Below are 20,683 nucleotides of genomic sequence, written 5' to 3'. Positions count from 1 at the left end.
AAAAAACAAAGATTTTATCTGTAAGCAAAATGGAAAAGACCCTGCTAAAAAAAATAGTATCAGTTTCAGATGTTGAACCATCTGACAGTGCCAAGGACTTTGTGATAAGAACTTTATTTTGGGGGGAGGGTCTTCATTAGCTGTGGTTGTAGCCCTTAATAAATGCTTGTTTGAGTGTTTATTTGAATGGCAGAATAAATCATCACATTAAAAATAACATTTATTTAATAAATATTCAATAATTAAATGTTAACAGTTACATAATGTAATAACAATAATTAAATACCAAATCCTTTTTATAATTTGATCATCAGACTTTTACCCACAAGACTACAGTGTTAAAAAGAATAATATTTTAGCTTTCCCAGTTTAGCCTCATTTTCAAAAATTGATGGAAGGGTATTAGAAAATTTGCTTTTAATGCCCAGTATGAAGGCAAAGTAAAACTGAACAAGAAAAATTATTGAAAACAGAATTATAATCTGTTTATATGATTGCAAGATGTGTATTTCTGTTAAAATATGTATTTTTTAAGTGATTGAAATTGTAGCATTTACAGGCATTTTTTCCATATGTCATTTACCTTCATTTTCTTCTGGGGTAAAAAGTGGAATTCCTTTAATTCTGCTTTTGTAGCCTGAAATAGCCAGGTTTAATACATGTTCAAATTGTAGTAATTTATAAAGTTTATTTGAACATACTCTGAAGTATTTGTGTAAATATGTAAGTATGGATATTAAGGCATCATTGGGGTTTTTCCCCCCACAGAGAATAAAATGTCTACCACATTTTTCACTTTGTCTTTTTTTTTCCTCCAATCTGCAATTAAGGAACATTTTGAAAACAGTTTAAATGCTCTGAGGTATCTGCAATATTATTTGATATTTCACCCCTTGATCTTTGAATTGTGGAAAGATAGCACTTATTTTTAGCAGTATAAACTTGCTCACCAGGTGTGTAATTGAGGTTACAAATTGGATTGCCTTCCTAAAGTAGTTTTGTAAACTAGGAGATTGTTCTCAGAATTTAGTCAGTGATCTTATTGATGAGATTGTATGTTTTTTTAAACCTCAGTGAGAGTTACTTTACCTAAAGTATAAGCTTACTTTGAGTTAGAAATATTTTTGTCTTTGTAAACAGATCACACCACTTTATTTAGTGTCAAAGGCAAGTTTGTTTTTGTAATGGAAAATAGTCATTCTGAATTGAGGTGATATTTGCATGCCAAGAGAAGAAGCCAGTGAACACAAGAGGTTAGGTTCCTAAGACTCAGTATACTATCTTTTGTTATATTAAAAAGACAACATTTTCTTATGAGGTGAGGTGACTCACAAGATGCAGTAGGGAATTTCTAAATGCCTGGAAATTATAAGTTCGAAAAGCTTGAAACATATTTCTTCTGCCCATTTATATCAGCCAGGAGTTTATCTTGAACTAGGAGAGTGTACCTGAGATTGAAATAATATTCCTTCATGAAATGGAAGGGTGGTTATCATCTGCTGATAGTGTTAATTTGAATTTTAGTTTTTTGTATGTAACACTCATTTTTGGCAACTGTTACATTTTTCTGCTTTGGTACTCATCACACTTGGCAGAATGACATTGGGATCTCATACTAATCTGTGATTGTGACCCGTTATTGTTTTCCTTTGGGTTTTATATTGAGCACTAAGATTTAGCAAAGAAATAATTTTATATTTTCAGATGTAAAGGAATGAGGAGCTAGAATAAAAGTGGAGAATATCACATTGATTAAACATTTAATTTATATCCAATCAAAACTCTACTTCAAACATTTTTTCTTTTGACTAGCCTTTCTTAAAAAGAATTATTAGAACAGTGACTTCCTCACTTGACCTTTTCTTTAAGGAGCATAAGGCTTAAAAGCAGCTGAATATTATACGATATGCTAATGTAGTCAGATTAGGTTGGAGCATATATTTGTCCCCTGAGTGAGACAAGATGAGGAATGTGGATCTGTGAAGAAGGAAGCTATAGTAAATAGTGATGTTGTCCATATTACATATTGCTTCTAACCTACTGTGTGAATTTGGTTAGGGATCTAACTTATTTGTACCTATGATTTCACATACTGTAAATGTAAGCAGTAATAATTACCCCTAACCTACCTTACATGTTGTTGAGAATTTTTAATGTGCCCTGGTGCCCAGAACTCTTTGGAGAAAAACACTCTTGAAATAAAGTTAACTATTGTGAAGTTCCTGAGTTTCCTGAGTGGATTATCTGGTATAAGTAGTTTAGAGATAGGCTACATAATGAATGTATGTGGCTTATTTTCTACCTCCTTGTAATTTCTCACATATCTACCACTGCTCAAGGAAGTTTAAATCTGGGTTGGCACAGTCAGTAGTGGGGTATTTAAAGGTAAAGATAGTTTTCTGTGCAGCCCTGTCCTGCCTTCAGACCCAATAATGTGTTTCTCTCTTTTCCAAATAGTACTGTTTACTTTGGTTTTTTTTTTCCATAATTTAAAACCACTACTGACCATTTCATTATCTATGTTTGTGCTTCAAGAAGACTTTCCAAGTTTTCCTGAAGATTATTCAAATAATCAAGGGATAGATTTATTGTATGATATGCTTAAGAATACAAAAGCAATAAAGTTAGAGGCCCCAGCCTTATTTAATATGTAATACAAAAATGTTTTTTTGGTAATATTTCCATTTATGATCACTAGATGGGGCTAAGAGATGATTCTTTTTAGTCCTGCAAGATGGATTTTGTAACCTTCCAACTCTAAAATAAATTGCCATTTGCCTGTAGGTTTTTGGTTCTTTTTTCCCATTCTCTTTTTCTTGCTATATTGAAATGGCTTCATTGTTTAAGTAGGGACTGTGGTCAAATTTTGGGGACTCTGACAGTCTTGCACATAATTAAACTAGTGTAGCAGTAGCCCAGTATGTGCTAGGATGAATACATTTTTATTACATAGGCTTAGAGAAAAATCCTCTGTATTTTGAAAATAGATTTTTATTGATATTTTTTGTTTTTACTTTGTCTAGATTTCCTCCTATATCCTTCCCACTGCCCCTCCCAGAGAGCCATCCATTAATAACAAAAGAAATTTTTTTAAATAGGAGGAAAAATTGAATAAAACTCATAAACATGTCAAGAAAATCTAATATTATATGCAGTGTTTCATACCTTTGGACCCTGAGGAGCAGAAATACGCGGCTTCTCATTTCACTTTTTTAGGTCATTCTGACTTAAATTTTTTTTTATTTTTGTAATTATTATAATTTTTATTTTTATAATTTCACAGCATTCAGTTGGATTGTTTTGTGGTTATTGTTCTTTCTGTTTACATTGTGAATTGGTTTCCTAACTGCATACTTCACTTTGAATCTGTTCATGTAAGTCTTCCCATAGTTCTGTATTCATAATGCTCATTCCTTCTTACAACACAGCAATATTTCATTATATTCATGTATTACAAGTTGTTTAGTGATTCCCCCATGGATGGGCATCTACTTTGTTTCCATGATTTTGCTACCAAAACTAGGGTTGCTATAAATATTTTGGCTCATATAGAGTCCTTTTTTTTTTTTTCAGTGATTTCCTTAGCATATATGCCTAGCAGTAGAATCTCTGGATATGAACCATTAGTCACCTTATTTGCAGAATTCCAAATTGCTTTCCAGAGTGGTTGTATTAATTCATAGTTCACCAATTATTTATTAGTATACGTGTCTTTCCATAACCTCTTTAGCAGCGACTTTTATTATTTATCATCTTTTATCATTTTACCAATTTGCTGGGTGCGAAGTAAAACGTCAGGGTTGTTTTGATTTATATTTCTTTTGTCTAGACATTGGAACATTCATATGGTTGTTAATAGTTTGCTGCTCTTTTCTTGAGAACTTTTTTTCATGTCCTTTGATCACTAATATATTGAGGAATGACTTTTGGTACTACATGTTCTTGTTAATTTTATGTGTGTGTATAAAATGTATATATATAAACATATACAAATAATACAAATCAATATTTGATACAAAGATTTTTTCCCAGTCAGTTGCTTCCCTTTTCATCCTAGATGCACTTATTTCTTTTGTTTAAAACCTTCAATTTCATGTAAAGTGATCTATTTTGTCTTTTGTGTTTATGTCCCCTTGTTTGACTGAGATTTCATCTACCTATATCTGTGAAAAGTGTATGATTTGCTTCTCTTCTGATGTTTTGTGGTTTGATCTTTGATATTCAGGTAACATTTCCATTTTGAATTTATTGTGGAATGTTAGTCTAAAGCTAATTTTTGCCGGATTGCACACCTAGCAGTTCATTCCACTGCTAAGACCTTCCTTTTGCGATCACCTTTCATTTATACTGTGTATTATATATAAATAATTGTTAGCATGTTGTCTTCACCATTAGAATACACTCTTTCAGGGCAGGAACTATGTTTTTGCCTTCCTTTATATCCCTAGTGCTTAGCACAGTTCCTGGCACATGGTAAGCACTTAATAAAATGCTTGCTGGCTGACAGTTCTTATGGCATAGGGAGTTTATTCCTAGGTAATTTATATTTTGTGTTAATTGAACACCAGTGTATTAAATTCCATTATTTTAAAATTTTTCTTTGTCTAATCTCTCTAATCTGTCTAATTTTTTCAACCAGAACCAAATGATTTGGATGATTTTTGCTTTATGATATAGCTAAAAGTGCTCTATCCCCTTCATTCCTACCTTTTTCATTATTTCTCTTGATTCTAGATCTTTTATTTCTCTAAATGAATTGTTATTGTTTTTCTAGCTCTGTAAAGTATCCCTTTGATAGTTATTGCAACAACAATGAAAATGAACTTTAGTAGTACTGACATTTTTATTATATCTGCATGGCCCAGTCATGAAAACTGAGGATTTCTCAGCCATTTAAGTTGTTTGAAATCCTTAAACATTTAAAAAGTTAAACATTGTGATGAGGTAGAAAAGAGTGCTTGAGGCAGATGGAGCAAGCAGGATGTAAGATAGGAGATAAGACCAGGATATAATCAGCCAGAAGAGTGATCAAAGAAGACAGTAACCTTCACCTCTTTTTTCTGAAAGATTTCTTCTGCCTAGTGGTTGAGTGGGGAAATGATGTGGATACAACCACTGCCCTAAGGGTTAAAGCCCCATAGCTTATTCTGTAACTTGAAGGTTTCCTAAAGTCCTTTCCCCTTATCTTGAACCTACACCAAAAGAATTGCTTTTTGTCTCCCTTTTCCTGTGTTTCCCCTGTCCTTTAATCTTTAAGCCCCATAAGAACCTCTAAAACTACACCATCATTCTGAAACCTCTGTGTAACCATAATTCCTACAAATATCTGGGTCTCATTTAGCTTTCTTCCTAAGGAGGCCCATGTTTGCTTACATGATAAAGCTCCCAATGGCTACAGAGAAGGTCTAAGTGAATTCTTTCATACCTGAACTGCTCTCCCAACTCTATAAACCTCAACACATTGTTTCTCATATGAATTGAAGATCTTACTATTATGAATATTTATGGATGATTCAAAGAATATAATGCTGTATATTATGGTTAGATCAGAAAGAAACAAACCTCAGCTTAGAAACTCATTTTCCCAAGATGTTTTCAGTCCTTTATTTTTTATTCCCTTCAAGTAGTTCTCCACTTCCTTAGCAAAGATGTACTGGATTTCTTACTACTAGTTAGCTTTTTTTTTGTGGTCAGGAACTTGCAGTTGCCACTGTCTGTGCGTCTGCTCAGCTTCTGATCTCTACACTGCTATGTTGAGAATTGAGATGTCCTGTCCTTTGATGAAGAACTTAATAGAGATAGGTCATGAAACAGAGCTAGTCCATTTGTGTCTTCTGAGCTAATGTTTTCTAATTTTTTCACTATGTAACTCATTCTGGGTACCTAAATTTCCATTGATGTGATGTGTTCCTGAATGCTGGGAGAAGGAGAGAGAAAAAAATTGAGTGTAGTGGCGGGGGGCAATGGCGGAGGATTGGATTTTAGGTGTTATACTAATCTATAGCCATATACACACCTCCTTCCCTTCGATGGAAAAAGGTTGGGCTTTGGGGAACCCTTCCTAAATTCCTTACTTAAGAAAGGGTGACAGGACAGGACAAACACAATTTCCTACCTTACTATGGGACTTCATCTGCTTCCACTTTTCATCCCCTCACTTTTCAGCTTCTTTTTATACGTTGTCTTTTTCCGTTAGATTGTGAGCTCCTTGAGGGCAGGGTTTGGCTGTCTTTTGCCTTTTTTTGTGTCCCCAGTGTTAGCACAGTGCCGTTTACATAGTAGGCACTTTATCATGTGTTTTCCCCCTAGATATTGACTTGTGTTTGTTAGTGCCAAGTTTACAAATTATTCATTTAAAAATGTATAGCTAGGGGCAGCTAGGTGGCACAATGAATAGAGCAACAGCCCTGGAGTCAGGAGGACCTGATTTAAAATCTGACCTCAGACACTTAACACTTACTAAGTAGCTGTGTGACCTTGGGCAAGTCACTTAACCCCAATTGCCCTGCCTTCCTCCTTCCAAAAAAAGCAAAAAATAAAATGTATGGCTCATATTTTTCAGTTGCAGTTTAAAAAAGATTGTTTGGTTTCTCTAAGTTCTCTTCTGGAAGAGTAGAAGATTCATTACATCAATTTTTAAAAATCAATTTTTATTAAGCACCTAATTGTATGCCAAATACAGGGAAATGAAATAGAAAAAACAAGACAGTCCCAGCCCTTAAGGAGCTCACTTTATATTTGGAAGCAACAACTTAAGTTCAGCTACAGGGAAGATTGAAAAGCCTAGAATTCTTAAGGGTTCAGTAGCAGGGCAGTTGGCAAGGTCCAGGGATCCCTAGGACATACCAGCAGAGCAGCTAATGGTGCCCTGTGGTCTGAAAGCCATAGAAGCAAGACGCATGGGAAGGCCTCCTCCATGAGGTTTGGCCTGGGTTGGAGTGGAGGAAGTAGAGTGTTTGGGAGAGGTGCTAAAGGATGGCTCACCCTACTGATCTAGGTGGGATCTTCTGCAGTGTTTCATTAAAACTTTAAAAAATTAGTTTGACAGTGATAAACAAGAATCATTCTTTTAAAATTGTCTTGTAAGCTAGTTAATTCAGTAAGTGATTCTTAACCTGTCATTCTTAACAGTGGAATTTCATTATTGACCTTCTCAGGTGTGAAGCAGCAAGTCCACACATTCATCCAGTGGGTTGGTGTAAAGAACATAGAAGGACCCTTATCACTCCACCAGGTTTGTGCTATATTGTATGTCTGTGACTTTTCAAATATCCTAAACTAAAAGTAGTATTCTATTTTGTCCATGATAGAGATCACTGCGTATTCTTTAAAAGAATTTAAAATTATTTGTATAATGTTTTTCATTCATATAACTCAAATTTATTCTTTTGATTCTGTAGTCATATTTGAATGTGTTTCATCACCACAGAATTGAATTATCTGTCTGGTAAATTAGATATAGGATTTAAGGTAATGTAAGAAACATTTATTAAATAAACTTACTGTGTCCCAGATTTTGCTGAGTGCTAGGAAAACAACTTGTCATAGTGTATATAGTGCTTGACACGGAGTCAGGAGTGGGTTTGAATCCCACTTTAGACCAGCTTTGTGATCATGGAGCAAATCACTTAACTTTCCAGAACCATATTTGCTTATTTGTGAAAATAGGGATAATACCAGTACTCCCTAACACAGGGATATTTTGAGGAAAATGATTGCAAACTTTAAAATTCTATATAAACTGTCATCATTATCATTCTCTTCATAATATCACAGTTATACTGCAGTCCCTCAACATAGCATGGATCTGATCCAGAGTTCTTGAAGGCTGCTCCAGTGAAGTACAAGATCCTATGGACTGTAGCATCCTAGAAGGACCTTGAGTCCCATTAGCAGATTATGTCTATGTCTTGTTCCCAAGAACAAGCTTAGACAAGGACACGGGGTCTTATCAGCAGTATGTTGACCACTGAGTGATGAATTCTTTGGCCATGGAAATATACCAAATGGTCCATGTGTAGTTTGTTCTCTTCTGTATCGGTGGTGTCAGAATGATAAGAGAGTAGAAGGTGCTAAGTATCAATTCTTAAATGTCTATAAGCATGTCATGTTACAGTGCTTATAAGATACACCCCCCCCCACGATTTTTTTTTTTGCAAAAAGACCACCTTAATATAATAGTAGCTTATGCAATGACATCTGTTGTGGGATGATGACATGGAGAAATTTTGTGAAGAAATTAAAAAGATTCTCAAGTTAAATACTTGTCGATTTTGGTGCAGAGGTGGGAGATGGGGAAAATGTCAAAAATATATTGGAAAATATGGTTCAGGAATAAAGAATAAGAGAGACTAAAGATTTATTACTTCATACTTATACATAAAAAAATCAGGAGTTGCTGAGTGTGACAAGTATCAACATCATAAAATTAAATTTATATTATTTTTGCAGAAAAGAAATTATTTATAGATATGAGAATCATTCTTGAATTAGTTCTCTATGTATAGTCAGACTACCAGGTTGCAAAACTTTGTAGACCAATAATTATGAAAAGTAAACAGAATAGGGAAGACAGATAGTGAACAAAAACTGCTAGCCTTGGACCCAGGGCAATCTGGATTTAAATACTGCCTCTGACACATAACTGACTGTGTAACCTTAACTTTTTTATTTAACTTTTTATTTCACTTAACTTTTCAGTGACCCTGGTAGTTCTGAAACTACAGGTTGCAGAAAAGTTTCTAATCTTCATTGATAGAGGGAAATTCCATACTGTAGAGTTCCATAAACTAATGAAATTGTTAGTCAGGGAAAAAATAAGAAGGCAGAGTAAAAATGTCCTTAAAGAAATGTATGATTAAAGATAAGAGGAACTGATTGTGCATGTGGCAAGAATGAAGTTTTCTACATATTCAAGAAATGAGGCCTTTATAAGAAAAACTTGCTATAAATTTTTTTCCCCTAGTTTCCTCTTTTACTTCTCATTTTGGCTACATTAGTTTTGTTTATGCAAAAACCTTTTAATTTCATGTAATAAAAATTATCTATTTGACTTCCCATGATCTTTTCCATCTCTTGTTTGGTCATGAACTCTTCTTTTCTCCATGAATCTGACAGGTACATTTTTCCATGCTCGCCTAATTTACTTACAGTAAAACTGTCTATGTCTAAATCATTTATCTATTTTGACCTGAGCTTGGTATATGTTGTGAGATTCTGGTCCATGCCTAGTTTCTGCCAAACTGCTTTCCAGTTTTCCTAGCACTTTTTATCAAATTATAAATTCTTACCTCAATAGCTTAGCTCTTTGGGGTTTATCAAACACTAGATTATTATGATCATTTACTACTGTGTATTATGTACCTAATATATTCCACTGGTCCATCACTCTGTTTCTAAACCAGTACTAGATTGTTTTGATGATTACCAATTTGTAATAAACTTTGAGATCTATCACTGTGAAGCTACCTTCCTTCACAGTTTTTTGTTGATTCCCCTGACATTCTTGATCCTTTTGTTCTTCCAGATGAATTTTGTTAAGGTTTTTTTCTAACTCTATGAAAGACTTCTTTGGTAGTTTGATTGGTAGGGGACTGAATATGTAAATGAACTTGATAGAAATGTAATTTTTATTATATATTGGCTCAGGCCTTTTGATGTTGCTTTTCAGTCATGTCTAACTCTTCATGCCATTTGGGTTTTTTTTTTTTTTTTGGCAAAGATACTGGAGGCATTTGCCATTTCCTTCTCCATCTCATTTTACAAGTGAGGAAATTGAAGCAAATAGGACTAAATGAGTTGTCCAGGGTCACACACCTAGTAAATTTCTGAGGTCAGATTTGAACTCAGGAAGAGAAATCTTTCTGATTTCAGACTTGGCACTCTATCCACTACTATTACTTTTTGTTTAACTCTGTCTTTATCTGTGTAAAAAGCATTTGTAATTTGTCTTATCAGGTAGACTCTCCAGCATTTTATATTGTCTTTAGTTATTTTAAATGGTATTTCTCTTTCTGTCTCTTGTTGATGAGTTTTGTTGGTAGTTTATGCTGAAATGCTGAGGATGTATGTGAATTTATTTTATATCCTGAAACTTTATTGAAGTTGTTAATTGTTTCAACTAGTTTTCTAGTTTTCTTTAACTATTGCATCACTTGCGAAGAATAATAATTTTTCCTATTTCCTATTTTTGTTCCTTCACTTTCTTTTTCTTGTTTTATTGCTGTTGCAATATTGAATAATAGTGGTGATAATGGACGTACTTGCTTCACTCCTGTTTTTATTGGGAAGATTTCAAGTTGATCCCTTTTACAGATAATGCTTGTTGTTGGCTTTAAACAGATACTGTTTATCATCTTAACAAATGCTTCATTGATTCATATGCTTTCTAATGTTTTGGTTTTTTTTTAATAGGAATGGGTATTGTATTTTGTCAAAGGCTTTTTCTGCATCTATTGATATAATTGTATGAATTTTGTTGTTGTCATTGATGTGGTCAGTTATGTTGATAGTTTTCCCAATATTGAACCAGTTCTTTGTTCCTGATATAAATCCCACATGGTCATACCATATGATCTATGTTATATATTTCTGTAATATAATGGCTGGCATTTAAAAAATTAAATGCTGCTGCTGAGTCACTCTCCTGAAGTCTGCTTCAGCCAGTCTGGGCACTGGTCAGGGCCGCTCTGAAGCTGGAACAGCGGTTCATGGGGGACTGTGCTCGGCTCCTAGCTCAGTGTGATAGACCTTTCCTGTTGGCCTGCCAGGCTTCCTTTAGCTGGAGATTTGTTTCTCTCTGTCTCTTTTTGGGTTCTGTAGCTCTAAAGTTTGTTTAGAGTCAATTTTTTTTACATGTATTGGAAGTGATTGGAGTGTGAGCTCACGCCAAGTTTGTGCTTCTACTTTGCCATCTTGACTCTGCCCCCTCCTGAAAACCAGTTTATTTTTTTGTAAATATTCATCTGTTTCACTTAGATTGTCAGTTTTATTGGCATATAATTGGGCAAAATAATTCATTTTATCTTCATTGGTGGTATATTCAGCCATTTCATTTTTGACACTAGTAATTTGGTTTTCTTTTTTAACTTAAATTAACCAATGGTTTATTTATTTTTTTAAAATAAAAACCAGCTCCTAGTTTTATTTATTAGTTGAGTTATATTTTTTAACTTTAAATTTTATTAATCTCTCCTTTGATTTTCAGAATTAAAATTTTGGTGTTTAGTTGGGGATTTTAAATTTGTTCTATTTGTAGTTTTTTTTAACTGCATGTCCATTTCATTGATCTAATCTTTCTCTCTTTTACTGATGTGCATGTTTAGAGGTATGAAATTTCCCTTCATACTTCCTGGCTGCATCCCACAATTTTTGGAATATTTTCTCATTGTCATCATTCTTTTTACTGAATTATCTATTGTTCTTCTGATTTGTTGATGTTAAATTAATGATGATTTTTTAAAACATTTTTTTAAAATAAATCATTCCTGCTTTAAAGTCTTCTATTTCATTTAATGTTTATTTTTTCCCCTTGAAGGATTATGCTCAGTTTTGTTGGGAATATTATTCAACGTTGTAATCCCAGCCCTTTTGCCTTCTGGAATCTCATATTCTGTGTTCTCTGCTTTTTTTTTTAATTTGCAGCATTAACCTTTTTAGAATTATGTATTACCGTGCTGTTTGTTTTCATGCCCTTCTTTATTTTCTTAAATGTCATACTCTCTAATTTATTTTTTAAGTAAAAAAAAAGAACTTAGCACCTCATAACCTCTCCACTATTGGATAACCTTGATTGTTAGGAAATTCTTCCTTATATCAGGCCTAAATGTGATTCTGCCACTTCTGCCTATTGCTTAGTTTTGTCCTCTGGGACCAAAAAGAATAAGTCTAATCCTCTTCCACATGATATTTTAAATGTAGAAAGGACAATTTGCTACTTAATTAGAATTTCTTCATCCTCAGGAATATGAAGGTATTGATCTCAAAGAACTAGCCTGGATTAGTTGAATTTTTAAATGGTCACTATGGCTTTATCTTAATAGGTAGTACTAATTTCAAAAGAAATCAAGAGTTGTAATTGCAGAGCTGAATTATAAGCCTCAAGTTCCCAGATACTTATCTTTATAGCAGTAGAACTGCTGTAGACAGGAGAAAGAACAAGACTCAAGGTGACAGAAGTCATTTCCTTATGCATGTTAATGAAGTGATATACTTCTCATCTTTAGCTCTTTAATCCCCATCCATCCTGGAGAGAACTGTGATTAGAAAGATGGAAAATACTGCTGTGAAGTCAGAGGAGCAAAAGAAACAGTTTTATGTCTCCCCTGTGCCCTCCATTGAGCATAACAGTTTAAAGGGTACTTTGACTCCCCACACTAAACCAACAATGTTACTTTTTCACCTGCAATCAATGGTTTACAAACTAAATCTTTTATGATCCCTTCTGGCCTTCTAGGGTACTCAGCCACCTTTGAGTACTCAATAAATGCTCATACTAGTGGCCACTGTAATCCAAATGACTACATTTATCCTCCGAGAGTCAAGAAGGTGGAATGGAACGCAAAGGTTATTTCTTCCAACCCATACCTGAACAAGAATACCCTCTTGTTGCCTGGTTCTTCCTTCTTGGGCCAAGCAGAACAACTCCAGCATTTCTTCCATATGATGACTTTTCAGAAGCTTAAAGATGACTGTCATCTCTCTGTTGATTATTTTTTCTCCCAAACTAAATATCCCTAGTTCCTCTAGTCTTAACAATGATGATCAACCTTCCTTGGATCCTTTGGATTTTGTCAGTGTTCTTCCAAAAATGTGGTAGCTCATCATTATGCCCGATCAAAATTGATTTCTATCCAGACACATTAACTATCCTTTCCAGCTTTGTATCATCTCTACAGGTTTAATAAATTGCCTTCCATGCTTTTATTCAAGGCATCGATAAAAATATTAAATAGCCATAGCCCTTAGGATTATAGGACCATAGATTTAGAGTTGGAATGATTTGTCTAAGGTCACACAGGTACTAAGAAGCAGAGCAAGGATTTGAATCTAGGTATCCAGGTCTTCTGACTGCAAATCCAGGATCCCTTTATTTTGTAAATTAGAAACTTAGGCCTAGGAAATCCTAAGTAAAGGGCTAAAAGCCTTAGAGCTGTGTTGTGGCAGCTGGGGTTAGAACTGTATCTTTTGCTTCACTTTCAACCTTTATCAGGTCCAGTGCTCTCGCCATTGTATGAACCTCTGGTCTACACATTCTTTCTAATAATAGGGAACATCCAAAAAAGTTTACTTTGTGTCATCTTAAACACAGTATATACCTGCTTTAGGAATTGTTTTTAAAAAGCAGAAAAGAGCATAAATGGTGAAGTAAAAAAATTTGATAACGAGTTTGAAAAGCTTTTGCACAATTGAAATCAATACAACTGGAGTAAGAAGAGAAACTGGCTATTGGGGAAAATATTTGTATTGTATAATTTTTCTGATAAGGCTGTAATATCTATGATAAATAGGTAACTAAACACCTGAAACTGTGTGGTATATTGGATAAAGAACTGGACTTAAAGCCAGAAAGACTTGCTTTCGAGTCTTGACTCTGACCCATACTTCATCAACCATCAACCTTTACCTCTGTCAGAGCATATTTAGCATGATTCATCATTAGTCCTCTATAATTATGGGTGGTCATTGCACTGATCAGAGTTCTTAAGTTTTTCGAGTTTTTTTAAAGCAATATTATTAATATGTACGTTGTTCTTGTTTTGCTCATTTCATTTTGCATCAGTTTATATAAATCTTACCAGGTCTCTCTGAAATCCCTTCATTATTTCTTATGGCACAAGAGTATTCCATTGCATGTACCATAATTTGTTCAGCCATTACTCAATTGGTGAATAACCTCCTAATTTCTAATTCTTTGCAATTACAAAAATAGATACTATAAGTATTTTTTATGCATGTGGGTCCTTTTCTTCTTTCTTTGAATTATTTGGGGTATGGATTTAGTAGTGACCTTGATAGATAAAAGGATGTGCATAGTTCATTAATTTGGGAAGCATAGTTCCAAGTTGCTTTACAGAAGGTCTGAATCATTTCACTGTTCCATCAAGAGTACATTCATGTTCCTGTTTTCCTAAAGTCTCTCCAGCGTTGTCATTTTCCTTTTTTTTTTGGAGGGGGGCGGTCAACTTTGTCAGTCTGATGGATGGGAGGTAGATCCTCAGAGCTATTTTAATTTGCATTTCTCTCATTTTTAGTAATTGAAGAAGATTTTTTTATGTTGCTATTGATTTCTGGATTACTTTTGTTGAACAATTTTCCCCTTTTTATTTTATTCTTTATTCTAGGGGATAACTTGCTTGTGTAAGGGATACACTGAGAAATAGAAGTGAATAAGAAGATTTCAGTAATCTTTCTTTCAATTAGTACAATAAAATTCATGTTAAGTTAGTTTTAGAAAATTAAGGAGATAGGAATAGTTTGGTATCATGGGAAGAGCATTAGACTTTGAATCAGGCAAACTTGGGCAAGTCACTTAATCATTAGTTACTCATTCATTCAGCAAACATTTATTATGTGTGTACTTTAAAGACTGTTATGCTGCTCCATGAAAGAATAGTAAGTTTAGGTAAAGACCCTTCCAGAGTTTAATGTAGAGCTCAGGTCTCCATGGTTTTGGGAAACTAGGTTCTTGATTTCCTCACTTGTAAAATTGGGGGCCAGAGTTGGCGTAGAGGACTTCTAAGACCCCCTTCCAGTTCTAATAGTCTATAATGTAGAGTAAATAGACATCCCACCATCTTTTACTGGTGTTGTATTCACAAGTCAGTGAGGTGACCTGTGGTCTTAAATTTCCTGAAAATCTCTCTTCCCTCTCATGTGACTATTTAATCCACAGCAGACTATCTACCTTTCTGCCACTTGAATGTCCCTTATACACCAAACAGAGAAGGTTCTTGTACTGACTAGCCATAGACAGAGAGATTCTCCTTTCCCTTTACATTTCTAAGCACATTATATAAGGGATAACTTTTCCTGCCCTCTTGTTTGTGTCCCATACTGAAGATTATACTCTATTCCTTCATTATCATGATCTCTGTTATTGTTGATAACAGTATATTTATTAAGCACATACCCATTTTCTTTTCTTTTTCTTTTGGAGGGGCAGTTAGGGTTAAGTGACTTTCCCAAGGTCACGTGGCTAGTAAATGTTAAGTGTCTGAGGCCAGATTTGAACTCAGGTCCTCCTGACTCCAGGGCCGTTGCTCTATTCACTGAACCACCTCACTGCCCCACATACTCATTTTCTATAAAAGTCAAGTCAGCAAGCATTTATTAAGTGCCATCGATGTTCCAGGCACTGTGTTAAGTGCTAGAGATAAAAAGAAAGGAAGAAACCAAATCTCCTCAGAGCTAACAGTCTAACAATAGAGAAAAGTAGGCTATGCATACAAATGATGAGGCGGCTATGTGATGTTTGTTAGAGAGTGCTGGGCTTGGAGTCAGGAAGATTACATCTGATTTCAAATTGTGCCTCAGGCTCTTAATTTTCCATATGACCCTAGGAAAGCTAGCCTCAGCTTACTCATCTGTGAAATGGGAATAATAATAGTGTCTACCTCACAGGGTTGTTGTGAGGATCATATGGGATAACATACAGAAAGTATTTTGTGAACCTTTAAAGTGCTATAGAAGTGATAGCTATTGTTATTACTTTTTGTTGTGATGGAATAGTGACTGAAGTTTTGTCAGAGAAGCTACTTCTCTTAGATTCAATGCCTCTTAAAGGTTCATCTACTTGAATTCATTCATCGCCATGCTGCAGCAGTGTTTGTAAGCCTTAAGACCCAAGTCCTTTACTCTGGTATAGCAGTTCAATTCATTTTCAGTACTGTCATATTAAGTGGTTGTTTTCTTGGGGCTTCAATTTTGGCTGCTTTAGTATTTCATTTAGAGTCCCTGGCCACTCAGTTACCCAGGGAACCATTTCTCATAAAATTTATTTGTGAAAACCACATATCTAACAAGCTAGCATGCAACCAGAATTGGTGACACATATATTGAGGAGGGCAAAGTGCCCAGAAAATTCTGTGAGTTGGACCCAGGTGTGTCCTATGACTCACTTTAGAGTAGAGACCATGTGGTTATAAGCCCACATAAACTTTCCTTTCCATGAGTTTCCAGTACCCACCACCCTGGCTTACCCTGGTTTTACTTAGATGTGCACTCCCTCTGTTTATCTTTCCTCTTTTCTCTACTCTCTCACTTGGTGATCTCATCAGCCTGAAGGCTTTAATTGTCATTGCTAATGTCTAGATCTATGTGTCCAGTCGCACTCTCTCACCTAACCTACCATCTTACATCACTATGTGCCCTTGAAACTAGATGTCCCTTAAGAATCTCAAGCTCAATGTGTTTGAGGCAGCTAGATAGCATAGTGAATAGTGTGTTGAACTTGGATTCAAGAAGTCCTAAGTTCACGTCCCGTATCAGACACTTAATAGCCATGGGATTCTGGGTTTAACTTCCCTGTATCCTAGCTTTCTCAATGTGTAGAATGGTGAGGTTGGACTTGATGACCTCTGAGGCCCCTTCTAGCTCTGCTCCTCTGATCCTGTATCCAAGACTTATCTTGTCTCCCAAAACCACCCTTCATCTGAACTTCCCTATTTCTGTTGAAGTTGCTACCATCATTATAATTATCCAGCTTTTCAACCTTGGTGTCATCCTTCACTCCTCATTCTCATTCACCCCTATATCCGGCCAGTTGCCATATGTAGTCATTTCTATCTCTACAGCATCTCTCAGAAATATCCCTTTCTTACCATTCAGACAGCCATTGCTCTAGGTCAGGTACTCACCTAGACATTTCATTATTATCCTGATTGGTCTCTCTGACTCAAGTCTCCCACTCCAATCTACCCTCCACACAATTGCCAAACTGATTCTCCTAAAGCAAAGATTTGACGTATCACTCTACTTAGTAAAATCCAGTGGTTCCCTGCTTTGTATATAGTTGTGTATAGATAGCTGATCTAACTATATCTGTAACTACATAGACACATAAAATTTCTCTCTCACATTAGAATGTAAGCTCTTTGAGGTCAAAAGCTATTTTTGCTTTTGTCTTTGTTTCCTTAGTGTAATATCAGTGGGATTTAAGATCTCCCCCGCCCATTAATAGGCCTCAAGTGGAATTCATTAAGGGAAGTTTGCTTATAAGAAGGCTTTCACACCATTTGCTAATTTCTAATTAGGCACTGAGTCAATAGGATTGTGATGCCTTCTGGGTCTGAGAAGTGTATATATACTCTGAGTTGGTATTTTGCTTTGGGGGCTTGCTTATGAAGAGGATCTTGTGATTCCCTGGTCAGTATTCTGAGTGGCCATATGTTCAGAGCTCCTTGACAGCTCAGATGTAAAGATTGTCTCCATCCAGAGATGTATGTAAAATGTATAGTTGATTCAGGCAGAGCTCTGTCTGTTGGTCTTTATTTCTCTGTTTGTATTTTCTCTGAAGTTCAGGGTGCTGACTTTTCCCCTCAACTAGAGAATAGAATTTAAAAAGATTGTCCACCCCTTAAATAGCTATCTTTCCTAGTAAAGCAGATCTAAGAACCTGTACTAGCAGCCGTCCTGGGTATGCCAGTGTGGTTGTACCACACCCAGTACCTGTCATTTGAGAGGACCTCAAGAAATACTTGATGATGGATCGAATGATTGATTCCTACATGCTATTCTTTATATTTGTGGAAAGATCTTCCTAAATTTTTTATTGATTCATTTACTTTTTTTTATTTTTTTAAGCAATTGGGGTTAAGTAACTTGCTCAAGGTTACACGGCCAGTTGTTTCTGGGTGGGTGCTAAGTATCTGAGCCCGGATTTGATTCCCCAGGTCATCCCAGCTCTGGGGCTGGTGCTCTTTCTCGCTGAGCCACCTGGCCACCCCTGATTCATTTATTTTTAACATCCTATTAAAATTTTTTTGAGTTCCAAATCCTCTCCCTTCCTCAAGCCCCCCCCCCACCCATTCAGAAGGCAAACAATATGGTATTGATTATACATGTGAAGTCATGCAAACTGTATTTCCATATTAGCAATGTTGCTAAAAAATTAATAAAAAGCAAGAAACGTTAAAAAGTGAAAATATATGCTCCAGCCTTCTTCACTCCAAGTTCATCAGATCTCTGGCAGTAGATAGCATTTTTCATTATGAGTCTTTTGGAATTATCTTGGATTATTGCCTTGATCAGAGTAGCTAAGTCTTTCACAGCAGATCATTGTTACAATATTGCTATTAACGTGTACAGTATTTTCCTGGATCTCCTTACTTCACTTTACATCAGTTCATGTAAATCTTCCCGGGTTTTTCTGAGAGCGTCATGCTCATCATTTCTTGTAGCACAATAGTGTTCCATCACAATCATATGCCACAGCTTGTTCAGCTATTCTCCAACTAATAAGCATCTCTTCAGTTTCTAGTTCTTTACCACCACAAAAAGAGCTGCTAGAAATATTATATATATATGATATATATATATATATATATATGCACATTCTTATCCCTTGTCTTTGATCTCTTTGGAGTACAGACCTGATAGTGCTTTTGCTGAGTCAAAGGATATGTATTCAATGTTTTATAGCCCTTTGCTATAAATTATTCCAAATTATTCTCCAGAGGGATTGGACTATTGCACAACCCCACCAGTAGTACATTAGTGTCTCTATTTTTCTACTTCTTCTTTGGCAGTTGTCATTTTTCTTTTCTATTAGGTTAGCCGATCTGATATGTATGAAGTGGTACCTCGAAGTAGTTTTACTTTCTATTGTTTTTAAGGAACACTCTGGTCCTATAGATTTTTGACTGTGGGTCTGCCCATCGTTCTCTGGTTTAATTATTTAACCATACTACTGAGTGCTGTGGGTCAGGTCTTGTATGGAATATAAATAATGGTCCCTGCCTCATAGATGTTCAAATTGAGTTGAGGAGAAAAGAGGTAGATATATAAAGACATAGACTGGTATACAAAAACTTAAATAATGCAAAGTATCATATTATTAAGTGATAAATGTGAGTTTTTTCTTTTTTAAAAAATTAAAACTATTTAACCTTATTTTTTTACTTAAAATTTTTGAAGGTGAAAATCAAGAGTTCACAATGAAAAGGTGCTATTTAATTTATATAGATGACCTGGAATAGCATCAATGTGTGACCTTTCTAGAAGGTTGTTTGGGGTTATTATGTGAAAATGGACTCAGAAACCATAATGTTAATTTTTCTGATTATAATAATAATTTTGTATATTATTTAGTATGTTAGTATTTTAACTTTTGTCTATGCATTTTTCTTTGTTTTTAATCTCCTTGTAGATTACCCAAATGTGAAACATTTTTCCTGGGACAAATACTTGGAAGAAACTAATTCTTTGCCTGCTCCTGCAAGGGCCTTTAAAGTGGTAAGTGACTATATTTTATGGTGTCCTATTAATTTTTATTAGTAAATACAAGTTTTCTGATTTTTTAAAATAAATTATAGAAAATTACAAATGGTCACTTTCTCAGCAACTTTTTGCTTTTCAACTCAGGTAAACACTTTTAGGAACAAATTGTTTCTTCTATTAATCAAAATAACCTTGTATAGTACTTTTACTGAGTTATTCATCTGAATAAATTTATACCACTTTTTGAAAAATTCAGGTTTATTTTCAGATCTAAATTTTTTCCCTCCATCTCTTCCCTCCCTTATTAAGAAGGCAAGAAAAGCAAAATCCATTACAAATATATATGCTTATGTAAAGCAAATTCCCTAAGCCGTTTTTAATATTATATTTTAGTTCCAGATGAGAGATCCAGCCAGTGAAATCAAAGAACAAAATAGATCATGCTAGAGGAAGCCAAAATAGAAGCAGGTAGGGAACAGAAGCAAAAAATAATCATGGGCTTAGAAAACTGTACATTTGAAAGTTAAATTAAAGAATCCATAGGTTCCTAACAGAGTAGTTCAGGATTGTTTTAAAAAAAAAAGTAAGAAAAAAAAAGTGGAATTTTGATTAGTCATTGATAACCAGCAAATTATTTTTTGAACGAAAGGGTTCACTAAGTTTGATCTGTTATATACCCAGTTTATATATGAAATGCAAAAAATAGCATATTTGACTTTAATTATATTGTTTTCCATAAAATCATTAGAAACAACCCAGAGTAAATGGTACTATCATTCACTATATATTCTTCTAATTAGACTTCCTGGGAACCTTTTCAGTATAGTATGAGAGGCTTTTGTTTGATCGGAGCTATTTTTCTGTAATTTCAGTGGAAATACCATATGGCAAGTTAAGCTATACTTGATTGTTTTAAATGCTTTTGGTCTAATGTGTTTATTGAGTTAAATGCAGCAAAATCTATTTATTCCAATAAATTTCTAGCATCCATCTTGATGATATGAGGGATGACTAAGGCATGACATACATGCCTCTCCCGTTAGGATTCAAAGTGAATATGTTTACTGTGAGAAGAAAGATACAGAAATTCTGTAGGCTTGCTTTTTCCCCTTGCCACAAACATTTACTTTGATGTTTAGAAGAACAAAATCCTTATTTTTCTGAGTTCAAAGGAAGAAGGAGGAGAAAGATCTGTTAAAAGCATTTGTATTTGTCCTTTTTTTAATATGGCTATTTAGTCTACAGG

General features: G+C 34.8%; 1 protein-coding gene across 3 annotated transcripts in view; it reads left to right on the top strand.

Annotated features, from left to right (window-relative positions):
* The window catches only part of L3MBTL3 (L3MBTL histone methyl-lysine binding protein 3), a 148,941-nt gene that overhangs the window by 65,914 nt on the left and 62,344 nt on the right, over nucleotides 1-20,683 (top strand). For all 3 annotated transcript variants that reach the window (XM_069077430.1, XM_069077431.1, XM_069077432.1), the window contains 2 exons: nucleotides 7,158-7,234; nucleotides 19,367-19,452. In XM_069077430.1, coding sequence (XP_068933531.1) covers nucleotides 7,158-7,234; nucleotides 19,367-19,452 — 163 coding nt within the window. The remainder of the gene's footprint in view (nucleotides 1-7,157; nucleotides 7,235-19,366; nucleotides 19,453-20,683) is intronic.

Source organism: Petaurus breviceps, unplaced genomic scaffold, assembly GCF_028583685.1.
Source record: "Petaurus breviceps papuanus isolate PSGF00001 unplaced genomic scaffold, PetGlider_PUasm1.0 90977, whole genome shotgun sequence".
In the NCBI taxonomy this organism is placed as follows: domain Eukaryota; kingdom Metazoa; phylum Chordata; class Mammalia; order Diprotodontia; family Petauridae; genus Petaurus; species Petaurus breviceps.
Note: the sequence above shows the minus strand (reverse complement) of the source record. Positions and strands in the feature narration are given on the sequence as shown.